Source organism: Mustela putorius, unplaced genomic scaffold (genome assembly GCF_011764305.1).
Source record: "Mustela putorius furo isolate JIRA1106 unplaced genomic scaffold, ASM1176430v1.1 tig00003974_pilon_pilon_pilon, whole genome shotgun sequence".
Taxonomy (NCBI): Eukaryota; Metazoa; Chordata; class Mammalia; order Carnivora; family Mustelidae; genus Mustela; species Mustela putorius.
Window position 1 is genome coordinate 16,382,751 of NW_025422117.1, and position 22,243 is coordinate 16,404,993.

At 33.6% G+C, this 22,243-nt stretch overlaps 1 protein-coding gene across 13 annotated transcripts in view; it reads left to right on the forward strand.

Annotated features, from left to right (window-relative positions):
- MYCBP2 (MYC binding protein 2) overlaps positions 1-22,243 on the forward strand; it is a 272,995-nt gene that overhangs the window by 174,434 nt on the left and 76,318 nt on the right. For 10 of the 13 annotated variants that reach the window (XM_013057218.2, XM_013057219.2, XM_013057220.2 and 7 more), the window contains 7 exons: positions 2,400-2,497; positions 3,198-3,314; positions 4,254-4,394; positions 12,961-13,035; positions 15,941-16,165; positions 17,031-17,163; positions 20,765-20,887. In XM_013057218.2, the coding sequence (XP_012912672.1) occupies positions 2,400-2,497; positions 3,198-3,314; positions 4,254-4,394; positions 12,961-13,035; positions 15,941-16,165; positions 17,031-17,163; positions 20,765-20,887 (912 nt within the window). The remainder of the gene's footprint in view (positions 1-2,399; positions 2,498-3,197; positions 3,315-4,253; positions 4,395-12,960; positions 13,036-15,940; positions 16,166-17,030; positions 17,164-20,764; positions 20,888-22,243) is intronic. The other 3 variants (XM_013057221.2, XM_004754410.3, XM_013057225.2) reach the window with 2 other exon arrangements.

A 22,243-nucleotide genomic window follows, 5' to 3' on the forward strand; every position in this document is an offset into this window, starting at 1 on the left:
AAACCTAAAACTCTTACCTTAGACATTTATACAATTCACATTAACATAGAAGGGATTCTAAAAGCGATGAAATTAAGAATCTTGTCTAACTTTAACACTTACCTGAAACCCTTTGCTGTAGGGAAGAGGGATTGAAGGTAGAGATAAAAGCAATACTGATTAACATTCCACCGGGGCACCTGGGTGCCTCAGTGGGTTGGGCCTCTGCCTTTGGCTCCGGTCATGGTCTCGGGGTCCTGGATCAAGCCCCGCTTCGGGCTCTCTGCTCAGCGGGGAGCCTGCTTCTTCCTCTCCCTCTGCCGGTCTCTCTGCCTACTTGTGATCTCTGTCAAATAAATAAATAAAATCTTAAAAAAAAAAAAAAAAGACATTCCACCAAAATACCCTTTGAGGAACTCTGGTTTAAGTAGTTTATTTTTACAGTGAAGGTAGAGAGGCACTTTATGTTGATTGTAACTGGATACACTATGCATTAATGTAACTGTACAGAATCAGATATATCAGATGTCCCTATTCCAGGGACCTTTATCCTCAGTCTTTACTTCATTCTCCTTTATTTCAACATATCCATAAAGCCTTTAGTCAGCAAACTTTAGTTGGTTCTGAGCAAAACATTGTTCTAGGTAAGACAGTTCCTGTCTAGTCTTAACAGTTACTGATGATTGCAAGACAAAATGAGCAAACAAAATCACATGAAGTACGATATAAGTAGTGATCCATGAGAAGTACAAATTTTAAGAATTCAAAAGTGGAGGTAGTTAAGACTGGCTTAATTTTCACTAATAGTGGGCTGAAGAAAACTAATACAAGGTAGATAAGAAAAATCCACATACTTGTTTTTTGAAATGAAACTGAAGAAAATAATTCATATTTACTTAGCATCATTTTCTTTCCTACCTTTTTTTTTTTAATTAATTAATTTATTTATTTGAGAGGGACCATAAGAGGGGAGAGGTCAGAGGGAGAAGAGACTTCCCACGGAGCTGGGAACCCGATGCGGGACTTGATCCCGGGACTCTGGGATCATGACCCCAGCCGAAGGCAGTTGCCTAACCAACTGAGCCACCCAGGTGCCCTCTATCCTACCTTTGGAATTTAACTTTTTTCCAATGTGACCAAACTGTCAGTAGACTGGGACCTTGCTTGACCCTAGGCAAGGACAGATAATCATTCATTAGAATAACAATGCTAGGGGCACCTGGGTTTCTCAGTGGGTTAAAGCCTCTGCCTTCAGCTCAGGTCATGATCTCAGGATCCTGGGATTGAGCCTGGCATTGGGCTCTCTGCTCGGCGGGGAGCCTGCTTCCTCCCTCTCTTGTGATCTCTGTCTGTCAAATAAATTAATTAAATTTAAAAAGAAGAAAGAATAACAATACTATCAATAGCTAATATTTATTGTTCACTAAATTATGTCTACATTGTCTTATGCACATCTTATATTTTAAATTGTCTCATTTTCACAATAGCTCAGCCAGGTAGGTGCTGTTCTCATTCTCATGATATAGATAAAAACATTGAGGTACTAACAGACAATCAGCAGTACATGTGCAAACAACAAGACAGTCCAACATGAGACCCCCAGCTTTCAGCCACCATGCTGCACTGCCTGCTGGCTAGACTGGTGTAGCTGATGTCACCATCTGACACAGTGACCTGGCGCAGCGATCTGATGCTAACATTTAACTGCTCTAGGGTTTCTTGTTTTTACTTTTTTCAGTATTATTTCGTAGACAGAGAATAAGGACTCCTTCTCCTCCTTGAACCTCTGAGACACTCATTTGGAATCCTTAAGTCATTTTTCAAATATTTCTCTCTTTTGTTTTAAAGTTTTTATTTAGATTCCAGTTAGTTAACACAGTGTAGTATTAGTTTCAGGTGTACAATACAGTGATTCAGCACTTCCATACACTACTCAGTGTTTGTCTCAGCAAGTGCCCTCCTTACTCCCCATCACCTATTTCACCCATTCCCCACTTATGTCCCCTCTGGTAGCCGTCAGTGTGGTCTCTGTAATTAAACGTCCGTTTTTTAGCTTTTAAATATTAATCACCTTAAAAAGACAATTTAGACATTTGTTTTATTTATTTAAAATAGTCTATGAGGAGCGCCTGGGTTGCTCAGTGGGTTAAGCCTCTGCCTTTGGCTCAGGTCATGATCTCAGGGTCCTGGGATCAAACCCCACATCAGGTTCTCTGCTCAGTAGGGAGCCTGCTTACTGCCCCTCTCCACCTGCCTCTCTGCCTACTTGTGATCTCTCTCTCCCTCTCTCTTTGTCAAATAAATAAATAAAATCTTTAAAATAAATAAATAAAATAGTCTGCGAATTTATATAAGGGTAGGTTTAAGGATCCTTCCCCCTTGTAGTCTCAAATGTTACAGTTCCCTTCCTTTTCTTACAGATGCTGGCCTAGAAGTTAAAGTAAAGGACCCACCAAAAGGGATGATACCACCAGGAACTCAGTTGGTCAAACCAAAGACTGAACCTCAACCAAATAAGGTTAGGATAGAATGATAGAAGAATCTGAATTGGTTAGAGAATTAGTAATTTTATTCATTGATGTTCTAAGGTGGCCATCAGTATCTAATATTTTAGTTGATTGATTTCAGTATTTGAATTCTAAGTATCCCAAAATCCATTTGAAGGGTATTTTGTGGTAATTCTAATCATTTGTCAATTTTAAAACATGTACATTTAGTCTTCTTTGTATAATGCTATGGTAATTTATAGGTCTTGTGTACTTCTCTTATTTGAAAATTTACAATTAACAAAAATTTTATTGAAGTTCAGTGCATAAGGTTTCCAAGGAAAGTATCCTATCCTGTCAAAAGAAAAAATAATTTCCTAACATCTAAAAAGTATAGGGAATTTGGTAAACTGTTTATTAAAAAGGAAATATTGATAATAGAACTTGTATCTAATCTTTCTAAAAAGAAAAAAATGGGTCTTTTCTCCTTTTTATCCTATGCCTTTAAAGTTTAGAGAGGAAATTATATATGTATATTTAATACATACACATAAAACAAATTCTGTTTTTATAAATAAACCAGTGTTAACTTGCACAGGGAAACCAGCTGCAAGTGATTTTGGAAACTTTCTCAGAATTATAATACTTTCAAATCTGTTTAATTTTCTTACCATTTATAAGATGTCTGTTCTATGATTTTCTGTCTCAACTGTCTGTCTTTGCCTTTCTCAGGTTCGAAAATTTGTGGCCAAGGATAGTGCAGGACTCCGTATCCGTAGCCACCCTTCCCTTCAAAGTGAGCAGATAGGCATAGTAAAAGTCAATGGAACAATCACTTTCATTGATGAGGTAATTTGTAAAGAAACACTTGGTAATAAATTTTGGACGGAAAGTTCTTGCATTATTTGTATACTAATAAGGTTACTAAATTTTCTGCTAGTATGTTTTAATTGGTTTGGATAGTGTTTGGAAAATTGAGTTAATTGAGTTTCAAACATTTTATTTTTCTTTATCAACAAAATAACTAAAATTATGTTTAAAAACAAATAAATTAAATTATATTTTTCACCTGAAAGAAACTTAATTTTAACAAGTAGAACCTGGGGGCTCCTGTGTGGCCCAGTCCGTTGAGGGGTTGAGTGTCTACCTTCAGCTCAGGTTATGACCTCGGGGTGCTGGGATTGAGCCCCATGTCAGGCACCCTGCTTAGTAGAAAGTCTGTTTGTCTCTCCCTCTGCCATTCCCCACCATTCGTGCTCTTGCTGGCTCTCAAACCAATGAATGAAATCTTTGAAAAAAAAAAAAACAAAAACAGAACCTGTACAAGTACTCATTGAAAATGGGTACCACTTTTCTTAAGTACTTTAAGTATTGTTCGTTTTTAAATGTGTTTAAAATACACACATATTGCTTTGACTTTGGACAACATATTTTTCTATTAATACAACCAAGTAACTTCTGATTTTTAAAATCCAACTTGAGGTGAGGGAAGAATTTATGTTCTTTTGAGAAACAAACATTTTATTTTTAAACTCTTAATTTGTGATTTCTTTGGGCTTTTACTCTTAAGTGACATTGTTTTTACTGTCTTACTATGTGAATTACCACCTTGCTTGTCATTCTTTGCTGCTTTTTCCTTAAAGTTTCTCTTTTTTGTACCTCCTGCAAAAACTAGATGCTTACTCTTCATGTCCACCATTGTTTGCCTACTCTACAGCCTTTTAGCCCTTGCTTGCCTCCTAGGACTTAAAGGTGGGCATGGCTTGTTTTCGCTATTTATTTCCGTAGATCCACAATGATGATGGTGTATGGCTGAGACTGAATGATGAGACAATAAAGAAGTATGTTCCTAATATGAATGGTTACACTGAAGCCTGGTGCCTGTCCTTCAATCAGCATCTTGGCAAGAGTCTTCTGGTCCCAGTTGACGTAAGTAAAAGGTGGTTTTAAAATGTGTAATAGGTACACTCTGTCCTCATTACAGAGCTTTCTTTAATTAAGGCTTTTCAGTTCTGAGGTAAACCACAACTAAATAACTTTTACTTTATAAGTGCTTGAATTCTGAGGAGCTTCTATGTAATGAAGGTGGAGTTTGGCAAGGCTAAGGTCTTTAGTACTTGTTATGACCCATCACAAGCAGGAGGTAGTAAAATAAAACTAGGTCTATGGAATTCCTTTCAAAGAAGTAGAGAATGAAAGTATACTTTTTTTCCCTTTCTTATTCACCCAACTGTTCGGAATGAATTCCAAACTAAAAATTGTGAATTCACTGTTATTATGCATTCAAAAACATGCATAACATATTTCTTCTGTGTGTTGGCATTTTGTAATTAGTTCTCTGTGTTTTGTCCAAGTTTGCCTCTGTTCTTTCTTGGCTTAAAACACTACTATGTTATAATACTGTGGTGTAAAAATAAGAAGGATTCTTTAGTCTTTTTAGTGGTGTTAGAGTATTCTAGTTGAAACTGAATTCTGGTGTCAGAGAACTCATTGAACCTCTTTAACAAATGCAGTAGAGTACTTAGAGCCAGTGTCTGTAAATTGCTGTAAATGTAATAGCAACCTATGGGTTTATAATTTAACAGAAATATGTGATTTTTTTTTCCTTTTCCTCACCATCAAATGTATTTAGTCCTAATGACACTGTTCATAAATAGCACTAGCAAAATTTTATTTTAAAAAAACTTAGTAGTTTAAACAGTTGAATTTCTTAAAAATCCATGTATAAGGTTAGCTTATTATGTTAAAGCATTCAATATATTATATGTTTTCCTCTTTGGTAGTCCAGATTCTGTGCTCCAAAGGGACAGATATGAATGATGATTCTTTGGGGAAAGAAATAATGGAACTTCTACTCATATTTATTGATCTCATTCTTCTTTATATTCTTTTATATATGTTTTATAATACTACAGTAGGGAGAGATATATATCTGTTTTTTACTATTAGGTGTGTGATAAAGTTTGGAGAGTGTTGGCATACTATTTTACTGAGATTAAGCCAAATAATGCTAAATGTATAATTAAAAATATAAAGTTTTGAATAAATAAACCATATCTTCTTTAAAAGAATTCCCTTTTAAAAATGAAAGGGAGGGACACCTGGGCGGCCCAGTCAGTTAAATGTCTGCCTTCGCTCAGTCATGGTACCAGGGCCCTGGGATTGAGTCCTGTATTGGGCTCCTTGCTCAACAGGAGCCTACTTCTCCCTCTGCCTCTCCCCCTGCTTGTGTGCTCTCTCTCTCTGACAAACAAATAAATAAAACCTTTAGTAAATAAATAAATAAAAATGAAAAGGATTTTTGAGCCTCTGGAAAGAGGGACTAGTCTGGAAAAGGAATAATAATTATCATCTGTATCTAAAAAGTTAGCCTTAAATAGTTTGAAACCATTTTCCATTATCTCTGATAAGGCATTAATTAAATTTTATTATCCTTACCATCTCTCCCACTCCAAAATTTTCTTCTTAATTCCTTTGTTTGCTAATTTGAGGAGATGCTTTTGGAAGAGGAATATATTCACACAGATAAAATGAGAATAAGCAAAAGCAGAAAGGAAGAGCAAGAAATGTTGTGTGTTGAAGTTTTAAATCCCCTGGTTTCATTTTGGAACAGTGTGTTCCATTATTTGATGCTCTTAAACCCCATTCAAGAGACCGTTTGTAGTAAATGGTCTTCTTGAGACCAGAGAGAGAAGGGCAGTAACGGAAGTAAGAAAAAAAGCTAAATGGGTGAGCCATACAAATACTTCATGGTGCATTTTTGCTGGAATGTGAAAGAGGTTGTCAGTGATTTATTTGAAGAAATGTAGAGATATTTTTTAGCCTTTCTTTATGTTGAAGAATGACATGAGTTCTGTTTTAATGTAGGTAACTCAGAATGCCCAGGATTATTGATAAGGCTGAGGTTTTCCCCATCCTTTATTTTAGTAATGACTTGAGATCCTTATAAATTAAAAAAGAAAGATGTCAATACAAAGGCAGAAATACAGATATAGATAAGAAATTTGAAGACTGAAAAAGAAGGAGAAAATGGAATTCAGGGCACATTTGGAAAGTTGTTTTGTGAGAGAGGTTTTTTAGGGATGGTGAGAGAAAGGGAAGAGTTTGAAGGAGACCATGAGTTTTATAAGATAGAAAAGATGAAAGACATCAGTTAAGATGGAAACAAATGAGTTAAGTTAGAGGGTTTAGACATCCAATAAAGGCTTGGAATAATGTTTGAGAGAAACAGGAGAGGGACCTGAAGAAAAACTACTTGTTTTTGAATTAGTGGGCCACTAAGGACCCAATGAGACCAATGGATGGATCCATTCTGGATGCCCTTCCTCCCTTCCTCACCCCTAGTCCTATGTGTCTAGAATCAAAAGTGCCAAGAGAGTCAATTATAGCAATGACCAGAATTTGGGGCTGCTGTGACAGAAAAAATAGGGACAGAATTTCAGATGTTGATGAAAGAAGACTTGAGTTCACCAACTGCGGAATTCAGCCTGAGTTAGAAAAATGAAAGGAGAAGTGGAATATCCAAGGGATTTGTAGGCATAATAAATCCTAGAATAGGATATATAAGTACACTGTGGTTGAAGAGACAGAAGGATAGATGGTGTGTGATAAAATAGAATATTTGAGGGTTTTTTTCACAGAGCATTTTACTGAATGATATGGCCTGTTAATGTGACCATGAGCCTGTAGCTGAAGTATAGTGGAGGGGAAAGTCATTTTAAATACCTCAGTCTGAGAACTAAAAGGCTTAGCACTTAGGTGATCATCTGTATCAGCACAAAGACACACAGATGGTGGATGGCAGCACTGTGACCCACAGGGTTAAAGATGTTTACCATTGAAGGAGGGGTCCCCTTAGATACAATATGAAGTAATGGGACAGATGGCAGTAGTTTGATGCTGAATCAGGGAGAAGCATACAGCAGTTTTAGTATAAAAATATGAAAACAGGTATATGATAGAAAGGTTTATATTTTATGTGGCGACGAAAGATGAGAGAGGGGATAAAACTAACTGGCCTATGGCTCCAAACAGATTTGGTATAAAGTTGTTTCAATGCAGTTGTTAGATGAGGACTCACACAGTCAGCCTGGTGTAGGCAAAGACAGACTAGTTTTTTAAGGTTTTGTCTGTAGGGACGGGGGCAGGTCCCTTACACAGTCAGTGTTGTTAATGAGTAGGTTACTCTGTAGGGCTAAACACGATAGGGGTAGAAGGAATATTGATTCCATTTCATCCTTTCAGGGAATTAATACAGCTAAATAAATGTATCTTTCTACTTCCTTATTTATATCTCTTACTACATTTATTGTTAGAAAAACACTTTCACTTTCTACCTACTCTCCCTTTATACTTCAGTCCATTTATAAATAAATCAAGTATAATTACGGCTAATGCTTGTTAAACACTACTCAACCAAAAAGAGAGAGGGAGAGAGTCTGGAGATTTAAAAATAATACAGAAATAACCAAGGACAGATTCCACTAACTGAAAAAGATGAAAAATACCAAAAAGTTGCCTTTAGCAAACTTGACATCTACCTCTTAAACCTTTTCTTGTTAAAACAATTTTGTGTTCACTTCAGTGTATGTACTCTATGCAGATCCTGACCCAAACTGTTGGGAAGAGTGGGAGCGAGGATTAGAAATTGGAACACTGACTAAACATTTCATGAACTATCTTTAAAAATCACCGTAAATAATCCTGTTTAGAGTAAACTTTAAAGTGATTTTTGTTACACTGTCTTCTGTATTTAGCCATATTATAGAACTCCTGTTGTCATTGCAAATAGGTACTGTAACTAACTGTTGGCCTGCCTCACAATACTTCATTACTTTGCCAAGAACTGATGGCATCCTCACTTAGTGCAAATGTGACTTTCACTCTCTTTTAGCACTTTAGTAATGCTTTAGTTCAGAGAGTAAATAGCATTAGACTTTCCTATTATATATAACTGTATTTTTAAAATATATATGTTAATTAGTGGTAAGAACAGGGAATAATATGAAGAATAAAGACCCTTTTATGTGAGGTGCTTATGTGCTTATAGACATTGTACCCTTTAAAAGAAAACCAGAACTTTGTGCCCATTTTAGAACAGACTGTTCACTTGTGCATCTTAGAATCTTTGTTTACTGTTGTTTCATTTGTCTAAAATGCTTTCCTTTTTTTTTCCTAGCATTTTTACTGTTTTCCTAGTTGACCAGGCTCAGAAATTTCTGTTGTCATCTTTTCTTATCTGTACTTCTCAGTAATGCTGTAGTTAGCAATTTATTAGTTGTTCACTCAAGGACTATGGAGTCCTTATTAATATACCTAAATACCAAGATAGGAGGTAGGCACTGAGTAGAGAGGAAAGGGAAGGGATACAAAATAAATAAGGAGTACAGTTCTTCCTCTTGGGGTCCTCACTATATAATTTGACAGACATGCCATACTCAGATAATAAGGTTGCACTGTGATAAGTTACAGAATGTCTTCACTTAGGAAGTAATACTTGAGACAAAAAATCTTAAAGAAAAGTTGCTAAGAAAAGTGAAGGAATTTCTAGACAGAGAATCAATTGTTTAAAGTTATGGAGCCCTGCTATGTTTGGAAACTGGAAACTAGTTAATATGGTGAAGTAAAGGAGTGGGGGTAGAAAGCATAGAAGTACTGGGGAAATTAGGTTTCCCTCTCTTTCCTTAGTACTTTGTAAAAGTAGGAAAGCCTTACTTCTTACCCACAATGTTCAGTTTATTTTCTTGCCTGTGGCCCACTTATACTTGTATACCTCTTATTTCTGTTAAGCTTCTTAAGGGTAAGGACTCATTAAGAATCCCTTCTTATTCATCCACATTTCTTCCAAAGTATTAAATACTACATTTTGCTCATGGTAGGCTTTCAACATTTGTTGAATACTAAATTTTAAATCTTGGCATTTGATATGATTGTGCTTCTCAAAATAATTCCTATCACATATATGCTGCTTCTCATTTAATATTCTCTCCTTTAATTTCATTGTGACCTGTGATGTTAATGTATTTTATTCTTTTTTTGTGTGTCAACAGATAGCTACTGTCCCAAGATCACAAGTAGAAAGTAGTGGAGAGAGAAAGATATACATAATTACAAAAGGATATAGTAAATATATAGCTCTGAAAATCATATTCCTTTGGATTGAACTCCCAAATTAAATAAATGTGAATATTCATGACCCTAATGGTTGATTGAGGATGAATATTGTGATACATGTTGAAGGTGGCATAGGTCATGGTCCCATCATGAAATGATTAGTGCTCTGGACTCTGAAGTTGATGTACATCAGTCTGAGAAGGCATAGGGTGTAAAATGTTGATCTTAAATTAAAATCCTGAAGATTGGAAACTATGAAATATAAGCAGGCTAATAGGATGTTTCATTCATTGAGGAAAATATAAGTAGAAAAAGAGAGAGAATAAATTATGTACTTGACATGGGAAATATTTGACTACCTACAGTAGAGCTTAAATTTTTGGAAAACAGGTTTACTTCTAGGATAGGGCTAGGAGATAAAGTGATTTGAAACTTAGAGGCCCAGTTCTTTGGATACTTGCCAGAAATGAGGCTTCCAGCTTTGTGAAGGTTGAGTGTTAGAATTTATATCCAGAAACTAAATAATACCTCATTGGAAGTATTCTAAAATAACTTTATAATGCCTATATTATCTGAATTCTTGCAGAAGCAACTTGTGTCTCAAAACATCTCCATCCATTTGTACAAACCTGCTTAGGCTGATTGGTGTTCACATATAGAAAGTAGGTTGATTTTCTAAATTTTAGGGCCCTGAAGTTGTGGAAGAGAGATGAAGGGAAAATATCTTTTGGTAATCTCTCTAACAGCATTACCCAGGGCAGTTGGTCAAATTAGCAAATGTTTTTCACATTTTATTTATGTCCAATTTCATTCTTCTTGGTTACCTGATGATGCCTGATAGCCACACCTTTAACTTACCCTGAATTGCTTGGTTTTGTTATGTTCATAGACTTCTGTATATGTATACATAATCTGTTTTTTAATCTTAGTAAATACTAAATATTTACTTAATACACCATTTACAAAATGAAATTAAGGCAATTAAAGTAACACTAATTGTTATACATATGCTGTTTTTTATTTTCCTGAGAGATTTTATCTTTTTTGCTTTAAAAATGGCAATTCTTAACTCTGCTCATCAGGCAGCACCATGAAAGAATTATTATCATATTTTTGCATGAACATTTGGCATGTTTGGTCATGTATTTTCACAGTGAAAATTACTCACTTGCTTGATCTTCTGTGCCTTGAAAGATTATCAACTTAGAGTTGCAGTTTAGTGCTCATTAGTTTAGTTAGGGTTTTAGTATGCTTCAAGTTTTAATTTTCTTAAGAGACCATCTTTGTATTTAGTCTTTGAGAATAAAAGGATTTAGATTATTATAGATATATGTGTGTGTATATATATATATATATATATATATATATACACACACATACATAGTGTTACTCCTATTAATCTATGAATCCTAATTTATGTATTTTAAAGTAAGAAATTGAGACTTCAGAGAAATTAATATTTTCATGCATGTTCATATCTTTAAACAACTTTCCTAAATTTTCTAAAGAAAACCATACAAGTATATATTATTTTTAAACTCAAGCTTTCTATCAGGTGTATTTTTGATATTTGATAAACTGAATTTTATTTGGACAGCATATTCTTAAAATAATAATAGTAAACCAGTGTGGCTAAGAATTTTCCACAAATTCAGAACAAAAGCAAACAAGTGTCAAATTCAACTCCATATATGATTAATACGTACAAAATTGATTTGATTGGCAATTTATTATAATGATTAGCAGTAATGTAACTTTAAAATATCATTATACATGTTAACTCATGTTCTCAGACTCAGGAAAGACTTATGCACACTGACATAAAAGTACAAGCTTTAAATATTGTTAATCACCACATTGCTTCTTATCACTAACTTCTGCCTTGCTTTTCACAATGCTTTTTACATTGCTTTTAACGCTACAGAAATTTATGCTAGAAAAAGTAGAAAACGCTAAAAAAATCTTGATATTGTTTTATGTCAAAAGGTCTGCACCACTATTTTCTGTGAAGGAGAAAAACCATTGAGCACATAGCCCAAAAATTCTATATACATGAGTGAGCCAGTAAGGACATCTCTTTTCCCCAAAGAATAGTATTTTCACGTAAAGAGAAAGGGCCCTATTTGCTGTATATTTTTAAATGTGGAGGGGGGTTTGGTTTTTGGTTTTTATTTTGTTTCAGATTTATTTGTAGGCATATTACTAGAAATTCATTTTTCTGGCTTTCATATGTCTTATATTTCTGAATTAACATGCATATGTATGTATATGGGTGTGTATCTACATCTGTCCATACGTATATACATGAGGAAAATACAGAACTAGAGAATATTAAATAAATTTTCATTATCAAAAGTGACTTATAAGTGGTTGGGAATTACATTTCTTTTGTATTGAAGTTTTAGATGATGACAGCTTTTATTAACATTTTGAGTGTCCTCTTTTTTTCCCCCCAAAATAACCATTTTTCAATGTATTTACATAAGCAGTAAAATTGTAATTGCTATTCACTGGAGAGATTTTAATTTCAGATCATACAAATATATTCAGTTGCATGATATTTTTATGTAAAATGTATCCCATTTACATTTTCATTAAGACATTTGTGAAGATGTTGATTTTTCTGGGACCATGCTGCTGCAAGTTGGTTGTTTAACAAAATATTTTTAGATTCTAACAGAGATGAAAATGCTCTGTGCATTTCCTAAACTTTAAAATGAAGAAAACTAGGTCTGTCTTTTGAGAAAAGATTCAGGTTGTATGTTTTTCTTTATGCTTTTCTTAAACATATTTCCTAACAGCTTTTTTAGTAACATTTCCAAATGATTTTTTCTCATTCAGAGAAGAAAGGGAAATTGAAAAAATGACTTAGTTTTTTTTTTTAGCTTTTTAATTTTTTTCTTTTTTGTACTTAAAAAAGTAAAAATGTCCACAGATTCTACATGCCATTATTATTCATAATGATAATTGCACTATCAATACAATCTATATTATTTACACTTTCTTTATAAAAACAGCAGACTGTTTTCTGTCATAAAACAAATCTAGCGTGTATTGAAACATATGTCGTCTATTAAAAGAGTTTGAAGGTTTCCTACTTGCATTGACTGTCTTAAGCTTTAAATCAATGTCTGGCTCTTAATTTTAGTAAATGGCATGACACACTATATCCATGGAGAGCTTTTGACAAAAACTTAAATTTATCAGTCTTTCTTTGCTGTGTGGTTTACTCAGGTGGCTTCAGTTTCCCTTTAGTAAAATAATATCACAGTGCTGGTGCTAGAGTACAGAGCAATGTTGTTACTGTAAACGCATCTTCTGCAGATAATATTCTGTTCCCTTTCTTTGTTGATATTTTTCTTTCTTAAACTTTGTCGCTCAGAGTATCTTTAATGCTAGCCAAGGAGTCAGGGATTTGGACGTATTTTCATGGACTTCCAAAGCTTTTTTTCCCCAGGTGAGTTAACTATAAGGAACAGTCATACATTATTCAGGTATTTCAGCATGTATAATAAATTTTACCTTCTACTTTTTGAAGCCTTTGCTTATGGTTAATAAAAGAATTTTTGCCAAAAAAGTGCTACAGTTGAGTCTCCATGGTAATCCTTTTCCCTCTACTTTTGCCAAAGAATGTATTATTAGTTTAAGTTAAGCTTTTATATGACTTCAGATTTGCATATGTAATTTATGACTAGCTTTTCCCACAACGACATCCACATCTGGCTTTCTCAGAGCTTGCTTATTTTAATGGGCGAGTCCCCACTCTGTGGCTCTTCTCTTCTTCCCTAGCCTTTCACATGCCCTTTTGGATGTTCATCTGAGAATGGGGTGGGAATGCAAGGAGGAAAAAGAGCACTGCACTTTGTCAGTTTCACAGGCTGGCCCCCAGGCCTTCCATTTCTGTACTGAATGAAGTGTGTATTGCTAGGGTTGCAGGCCTTCCATTTCTGTACTGAATGAAGTGTGTATTGCTAGGGTTGCAGGCCTTCCATTTCTGTATATGTGCTGCCGAAGCGAGCACCAGGCCTTCCATTTCTGTACTGAATGAAGTGTGTATTGCTAGGGTTGCTTGAGCATGACAGCTATAGTTCTATGACCTTTTTTGTATATCAGTTCTTCTTATGCTGCTTAGTATAAAAAAAAAAGTGTAGACCTTGTTTTGTATTTATTAATTTGTATAGTTCAATAACAAATTTTTAATAGAAGTTCTCATGTATTACCTTTCACTGAATAACTTGAAATTGTCACTAGTTTTTGCCAAGACTTACCTCTTAATGTTACACTAAATGATCAAGTTAGAAATATTGTTATAACTCAGTTAAAAGCTGTAGATATATCATTGAATACGAGTGAAATTGATTTTTCACTAAATCTATTCATATTTGCTTGTTTTTGACATCATACTATGTAATTTTTTTTAAATGAGTTGTAAATAGGACTAACGTGCCTCTTCCAACTATGAAATAGCATGATGTAGTTACTAAAATTGATTATTCACAACTAGACATTTTTAAATGTTTACTGAGAACTTTGTTAGTGTAGTAACACAGTTTGAAGTTTAGACCCTTACTCTCCCATTTTTATTTTGAGCACCATCTTTTGTATTCCTATGTAAGTCTATATAAATACAAATGCATGGGTAAGGACAATGCATATTTTAAGTTTACTTTAGATTATAATTCTAATCTAAATTTTTCAGGTGTTTAAAATTCTCATTTCTATTAAATTGTCAATGTATGACTAAACAATGTTAGATAAATACAGCATGACAATTATATTAAATGTAAATAAATACTATCCCTAGTACATATTTGTATATGTAAAAATTGGTGATTTTTTATCACCATAATGAAATTTATGGAATATTATGTGAAGGTTAATAGTGGGTTTAAAAATTTTCCCTGATTGGGGTTGCCTGGGTGGCTCAGTGGGTTAAGCCTCTGACTTCAGCTGAGGTTATGATCTCAGGGTCCTGGAATCCAGCTCCACATCTCTGCTGCGCAGAGAGCCTGCTTCCCCACCCCCACCTGCCTTTCTCTGCCTACTTGTTATCTCTCTCTGTCAAATAAATAAATCTTAAAAAAAAATTTTTTTCCCTGATCATATATTGAATTAAAGTCACAGGTACACAGAATTCTCAAATCCACATTTTTTTTTAACCTCAGGATTTTATATTTAATTTTTTACCATAGGAAAGACCCTTTAGTATGAGACTCCTTGTAGTGATAGAAGGATAGAACTATTCAGGATTATTTTATCTTGTATAAATATTAGTGGGTTTTTTCATTTTTATTCCATTTATATGACATTGCTAAATATTAATTTAATTTTAACCTAATGTTTGAAAAAGTGTCCCATTATGGTCATCTTTTGTTGTATTTAAATATAAAACAATTTTTAGAGTCTCTAGTACTGTTTTTAAAAGTACAGTTTAAATCTGTCTTTAAGGAGTAGTAATGACAATAGAAGAACCCCGGTATGGAACTTTCCTTTACATATGTTTGGGAAGAAGACAAATGTGAGGAGGTTGTTATTTCTCTTTATTACATTCACATAGGAAACAATTTCATTCAGATTTCAGATTCAACAGAAAATTTAGAGCATATCCTTTTCTTTCATTTTAGAAACAAACCTTTTTATCTAAATGCATTATATTTCTGTAAAAATGCATCTTTGATATTAATTTCTGTACTGGAAGTATAATCATCTTTTTCTGTTAATAGCATTAATATGTTTAGTAATGGCCTAGCAAATCTAGCAAGACATTTTTATTTGTATTATATTAAGAAAGTATGAGTTGTTAAAATCTTAAAAGCACTCTTACTTCATTCATAACTAGAAATATTAAGATACAGTTATATTTTATGCCCTTTTTTTCATTATTGCTATCACTATTTATAGATAAGTCTCCAGAGTCTTCACACTTGTTTTCTCTATAAATAAATATTATAAGGTGTAAGGAAATGAAGATTTAGACTTTTTAATCCATACCAACATGCAGCAATGCAGTAATAATGATTCAAAATTATTCAGTTGTGGTTCACAGAGTGTATTTTTTTGTTGTTCCTACTCTTTAATATTTCATTAAAAGATAAAAATAAAACTAAGTACTACCATATTTCTTAAACTGTGGTGGGCAAAAACCCAGAGGTTCATATGCTCTCCCGCTAACTTTTCTTCACATCTATTTAAGTATTACTCAGCATTGAGAAACTGAAAGATTCTTTAGTAGTGGTATTAATGTATATATTCTGTTATTGTATTCTTGTTTGATAGTATTATAGACTTGCTGTGAAAGCTATTAATAAGAGGATGACAAAGTGATAATAGATTGTATTTTTTTTTCCTATTCAAATTTTCAGGAACCTAAAACTAATACTGATGACTTTTTCAAAGATATAAACTCCTGCTGCCCACAGGAAGCCACAATGCAAGAACAAGATATGCCGTTCTTGCGAGGAGGGCCAGGCATGTACAAGGTAGTGAAGACAGGACCTTCCGGTCACAACATCAGAAGCTGCCCTAACCTTAGAGGTATCCCAATTGGAATGTTAGTTCTGGGAAACAAAGTCAAAGCAGTGGGAGAGGTATGGATTCTTGTAGCTTCATGACTTCTAAATTATTCCTTTTTAATATAATACAACCAGAGCATCTCTTTCTTCCAAAGGTTGCCATTTCCATCCCAGGTGCTTAAATGTTAATGTTCTTTATCTTTACTTGTATTACAAATATTACTAACATAATTTTTCTGTTTCTTTTTTAAGTAATTTTTTTCTTATAATTATCCTTGTGAGAACAATATATTAACAAAATGATTTGTATTGTACATATGAATGTTTGGTATGTGCATATATCTTTTCATAATTACAAATGTACTATAACATCATTGATTAACAGCACTTTAAAATATTTGCTATGAATTGGTGTGGAGATGTAATATATATAAAGTTACATTTCTTTGTTCCCATTTATGTGTCTCACTGAAGTCCTGAGCAAATAAAATTACTTTTTAGTCACCTGTGGCATTTGCCTCACTGATGAGCTTGAAGATGTAGTGTGTCATGCTATTTCTCAGTGTCAGGGTCATTTTCAGGTTGTATTGTAGACACGACCAATCTAAATAATAGTTTGCCATGTTAGGACATTTTAGGTGCAAAAAAGAAAAAGAGAGAGAGTGCCACCTGTTTTGGGGTAATATTTCAAGTTACTTAGGGGTTATCCTGTGCCTTAAAAATTACTATTTTTACCAAAGTCATAAATAAGCAGTATTTTACAGAACTTTTTATTGATTTCTGTCTTACCTCAGGCTGTGGTCTTAATTTCAGAAACTAATTTCTGGTAAAAACTTTCTGAATGATTACCCTGTTCAAACACTTAAATTTGTTGCTGGTTTTCAGTCTGAGTGCCCTAAAAGAGTCAAGCCAATCAATCATGCTTTTTGTTATGTACTAGGTAACCAATTCTGAAGGTGCGTGGGTGCAGCTGGATAAGAACAGCATGGTAGAGTTCTGTGAGAGTGATGAAGGAGAGGCATGGTCCTTAGCTAGAGACAGAGGCGGAAACCAGTACCTCCGACATGAAGATGGCAAGTTGGCTTAAATTTGTGATTTAATCTGATTAACCTTTGGAATGCAGAAGTAAACAGCATTTTTGTGTTTGTTTGGGTTTTTTTTAGGTAAAAAAGCAAAACTAAAGGTTAAAATCTTAAAATTGTTAACATTTGTTTGTAAAATAATGGATACTAAATGAATGCACATGTAAGAAGAGAATTAAAAGAAAATATGAAACATATGATTCCATCCTTGAAAACCATGCTTTTTATTTCATTGATGTGGATTCATATGAATTCATTATTCTGTGCCAGTCCAGGGCTGAATGTTTCACCCTTTCTGCCACTAAATGGACATTCACTTTTCAAACCATTAATCACAGTACTTCTCCCAGGCAATTTCATTTGATTAAATTTTGTCTCATTGAGCATTGGATAAATGCATAGCATCTTTTGGAGCATTACTATGTTGTTGTTAGAGTTTCAGCTTTCAACTTTATCTTTTTTAGTAACGGTCTTATTTAATAAAAGACTTTCCTTATTGTCCCCTCTATTCATTCTCCTGTGGGCAGAAACATGGTTCTTCCAAGTTCAGACCATGTCATCTCTTGGGCGAAGCTTTAACTGAAACTGACTGAGTCAAGAATTCTGTGTTCCCAAAGAACTATATTCACTACTAGATAAAACTGTGTCTATATTGAAGTTAATTTTCATATCTTTACACCTAGATTGTGAGTCCCTTGTGGACAGGCACGGGTTTTTAATCTTTGTGTTCCTTGTTCTAAAACATACTAATTGCATACTAAGTTTTGTAAATACAAGTTGGGTCACAAAAATATTAGTTAGGCCATCAAAATAAATGGTTAAGTCAAGCATAGATTTTACTCCAAATCAAATCCCAAAACGTAAAGGAAAAGGTCAGATAAATAAAAGAACATGTTTATTTATCCAAAAGAGAGTAAGTTCACAGTATTTATTGTCCAAGAGGTAATATGGCCATAAGTATAAATAGATTTTTTAAAAAGTTAAAGCTTCATGAATGACAGAGTACATTTAGATGTATTAATATTGTATATTAAAGTCCTCCTTTTTTTTTTCCTCACAACAACCCTGTGTGATAAGTTACATAATCTTCATGTTAGAGATAAGGAAACTAAAGGTCACAGAATTTAAAATGACTTGCCTGTAGTTATACAGCTGGCTCTATGGCAGATGTAAGACCTAAGCCAGAATCTTCATTCGTGTTTGAAGTGCTGTGCTCATGACACCACACCAGCCTGTATCAGTAGTCAAGGAATAGAACTTGAGAACCTACTCCCTTATGGCATAACTGTTCTTCCATTTGTTGTGAGAATGAAAAAGGGTTCACTTGATGTAAGTCAGACATTTTACGGAATAACCTTCTCATTTATAATATACTTACATACATACTACGTATTCAGAAATTTGTAAACATTTCCACTATATAGGAATATTTAGATATAAATAAAAATACCTAAAGTGGAATCACCTTTATAGAAGACATAGTTCAATAGTATGAGAATAGTGTAGGTAACTATCAAAGGACCTTCCTAGTATAATAATTATTTTAACTGGCAGTATACCCTAATACAGCCTCATGTGTAAAAGTGGACTCTGGAGCTCGACTGCTAGAATACAAATACAAGCTCTGCAGCTTTTCAATAGTGTGACCGTGGCCAAGTTTCCTAACATCTCTGTCATTCAGTTTTCTCATTTACAAAATGAAAATATAAGTTTGATATGAAAGCTCCATGAACAAATAATAACATAAAGGTGCCAGATGGGAAGGTTAGCTGTTATTAAAATGTAAAATACTGTCTATTCTAAAGACTGACTTTTAAAGGGAGAATTTTACTTACTTAATTACTTTACTTACTTACTTAGAAGGTAGAAGATTCTTCTTAGATAAAATGCTTCTTAAATTAAATTAGGATATTATTTCTGCTAAGAAAGATATTCAGCCCTAAAAGCAGAAGTTTACATTTCTCTCTGCCATCACTTAACATCCTTTCCCTCTTTGATACATATATATTTGATAATAATGTGATTCTTCAATTAACATAAGACCTGGGGTGCTCTGGAAAAAAGTGATGAGTTAGTGCCTTAAAATCACTAAGATTCGTTGATAATTGTATCCCAAATAGTCTGCTCATTGGTATTAGCAAGTAACTGTTTCTAATATGGAAATAAGAGGATTTGGCACTAGAGCAATTTATATGAGGTAGTATAAGTAAAATAAAATTTTCCTCTCGTTAAAATTCTTTACAGACAGGTCTTTGATATCTTTAAGTAAAACTAGTAGGCAAAGTTACTGCTTGGTTAGAAACAGACTTCATGCTTGGTGCTAAGACCATTCTGAGGTTTTAAGAGTGATGTCATCTTTCCCACTGAGATTAATGTTCATAGGTATTTTCCAGAAGAGCTCTTCCACCCCTGAAATCTCTCATACTGAAGAGTATTGCCTAAGGGAAGGGCTGGGATTGATTTTTTTGAAAAGAGTCTAGAAATGTAAATGAAGAGGTAGACGTACAGTACCAGTGGTACAGCAGGAGTCTGATTCACAGGGAGGAGGAACACATTCCACCACCACCTTCTAGTTCCATTTTCTCTTTAAAGAGATGTGACTTTTAAAAACTATACTCAAAAATTTTCATTATTCATTATGTTATTTTGATGGAATCTTTTTTTCTCTTTTTTACTTTTCATTTGGCAGATTTTATTTTGCCTTTTTTAGCTGGCATTAATTAGCTATTGAATTCTGGCATTAGTGTTTTTAGTCCTATATCATACAGAATCTTATGGCCACTTGATTGATAATAGAGAATAACTTAGCTTATTAATTATGTAGTAAACCAAATAAAATATTTGCCTTTTTTTTTTTTTTTTCATGAAATAGGATTGACTTGAGCATGTACAAATAGCTCTGACTGCATGACTTGGTTTATCATCCTTTCATTTTGGGGGAAATGGCCTTATATAATGAGTAAAAATAAGTTAGAAATAAATTTTCCGTAATTTTTATATTCAGAACTTAAAATACTTTATATATTAGATATTCAAATAGAAAAAGTACCACATACTTAGACATTTTTAAGACTTTTTACTATTTGAGTAGTGATATACAAAATATTTTGATTTCTGGTTTATAGGTGCCTGTTTTTATTTTATAAAATACTCTTATATAAATTTGTTATAAATTTGAGCTCCTGGTCCAAAAATATTAGTATACATTCAGTGATATATCCAGCCACAGTAAAAGCAAATTGGCTCCAAAAGAGCATATCCAGTTCCTAAGTTTCACTGTGTATTTGATAGATGAAAACAAAGATTTGTCATCTACTTTGTCAAGTGTTGATGGCCCTAATTGTTAGACTTATTGTTAAATCTAAATGTGAGGTTATTTTAAAATCTAACCATTATAAAGTCTTTCTTGGCAACTCTCTCTTTGTTCACGGGTATTTTCCAGAAGAGCTATTTCACTGCTGAAATCTCTCATACTGAAGAGTATTGCCTAAGGGAAGTGCTGGGATTGATTTTTTGAAAAGAGTCTAGAAATGTAAGTGAATAGGGATTAGCACATAGGAAACTAATGTTATAGCTGTGCCTTTTATTATAGAACAAGTTCTTCTGGATCAAAATTCTCAAACTCCTCCTCCAAGCCCTTTCTCAGTGCAAGCTTTTAATAAAGGGGCAAGTTGCAGCGCCCAAGGATTTGATTATGGACTTGGAAATAATAAAGGTAGGTGTTTGAAAGTGAGTCTTTTACCTACCCAACTTTAATATTTTTTATTACCTTCTCTTTTACCCATTTTTCTTACTGTTCACCTGTGAAACTTTATTAAAGTTTCCTAGAAAACTAATAGTCAAAATGTTTGCAAAAGTGTTGTTTTTATGTTATCATTTTTACCAGTTTTAGTTTACGTTTCATAGGAGTTCTTGCTTATATGCTCTTATTTTAAAGATACTCGCTCAGAATTCACATCATAAAGATTCTGTGAAATCTAGTAAAAGAACTATTGTTTTTATCATCCACTTATTATTAAGAGTAGTATTAATGACCAAAAAAAAGAACCCTCTACAATGATCCATTTAAAATCAAAACATTTTAAGTAATATTACACATCAACCTTATTACATGTGCAGTTTTGAATGTCTAAGTTACCTTAGTTAATTTAGAATCATATGAAATGAATGACATCTTTGGGTTTGGTATGTGTAATGAAATCAGAAAGTTGTGAAAAGAAAAACAAAAGCCTAAGCCAAAAAATATAAATTGTGTGTAGCTGTTTTGGACTGCAGTATTAAAAGAGACCAGTGTCAGGGACAATGCAAACAAGTAAGTATTTCAGAACAATTTATACCCGAATTTCATCTAAAATTGTATCTGTATCTAAATTCAGACACATTCCTGTTCTTTTCCATGTACCTGATCGTGACTTCTTTTCTAAATCAGCATATCATCAGCAAGTAGCATACTGGCTACTTGCTACTTGTTCGATGATGGTAGGAGGGAGAAGATAGCCTTTGTGGAAATAATTTTATTTTAAAATGTTGTTTACACTAAACCTGGTGATTCACAGACCTGTACCCCTGGGGATAAAAATACATGTTTATAAAAAATAAAATATTAAAAAATATATATATATATTAAAAAAAAATGTTGTTTACACTAATTCGTAGGATTTGATGTCAAGGAATAAAAACAGTGTCATTAGACCTGACTTGCAGAGCAAGTGAAATAATGCAATAGTCAACAAGATGCAAAATGACATCAGTGTAAAGGAAATGCTCAATTTAGAACAAAACTACATTTTGTTGGATACCTTTATTTCTTTCCACAAAGTATTCATAGGAAGGAAGCCTAGTGTCAGGATTTCTTTTTGGCTTTTCCTATTCTGTTATGTTGGTCTATCCTTCAGGCTTGGGGATACCTGCTTGCTTAGTTTTGGTAGGTCAGATTTCAACTAACTTGAGCTAGATCTTCATATTTAAGTAGGGTAAATGCTTGGTGGTTTTTTCTTCATGTCCCTTTCTCTCTCCCATTGTCGATTCTTAAATTAAAATCTCAGCATTTACTTACCGCTACTATGCTTTG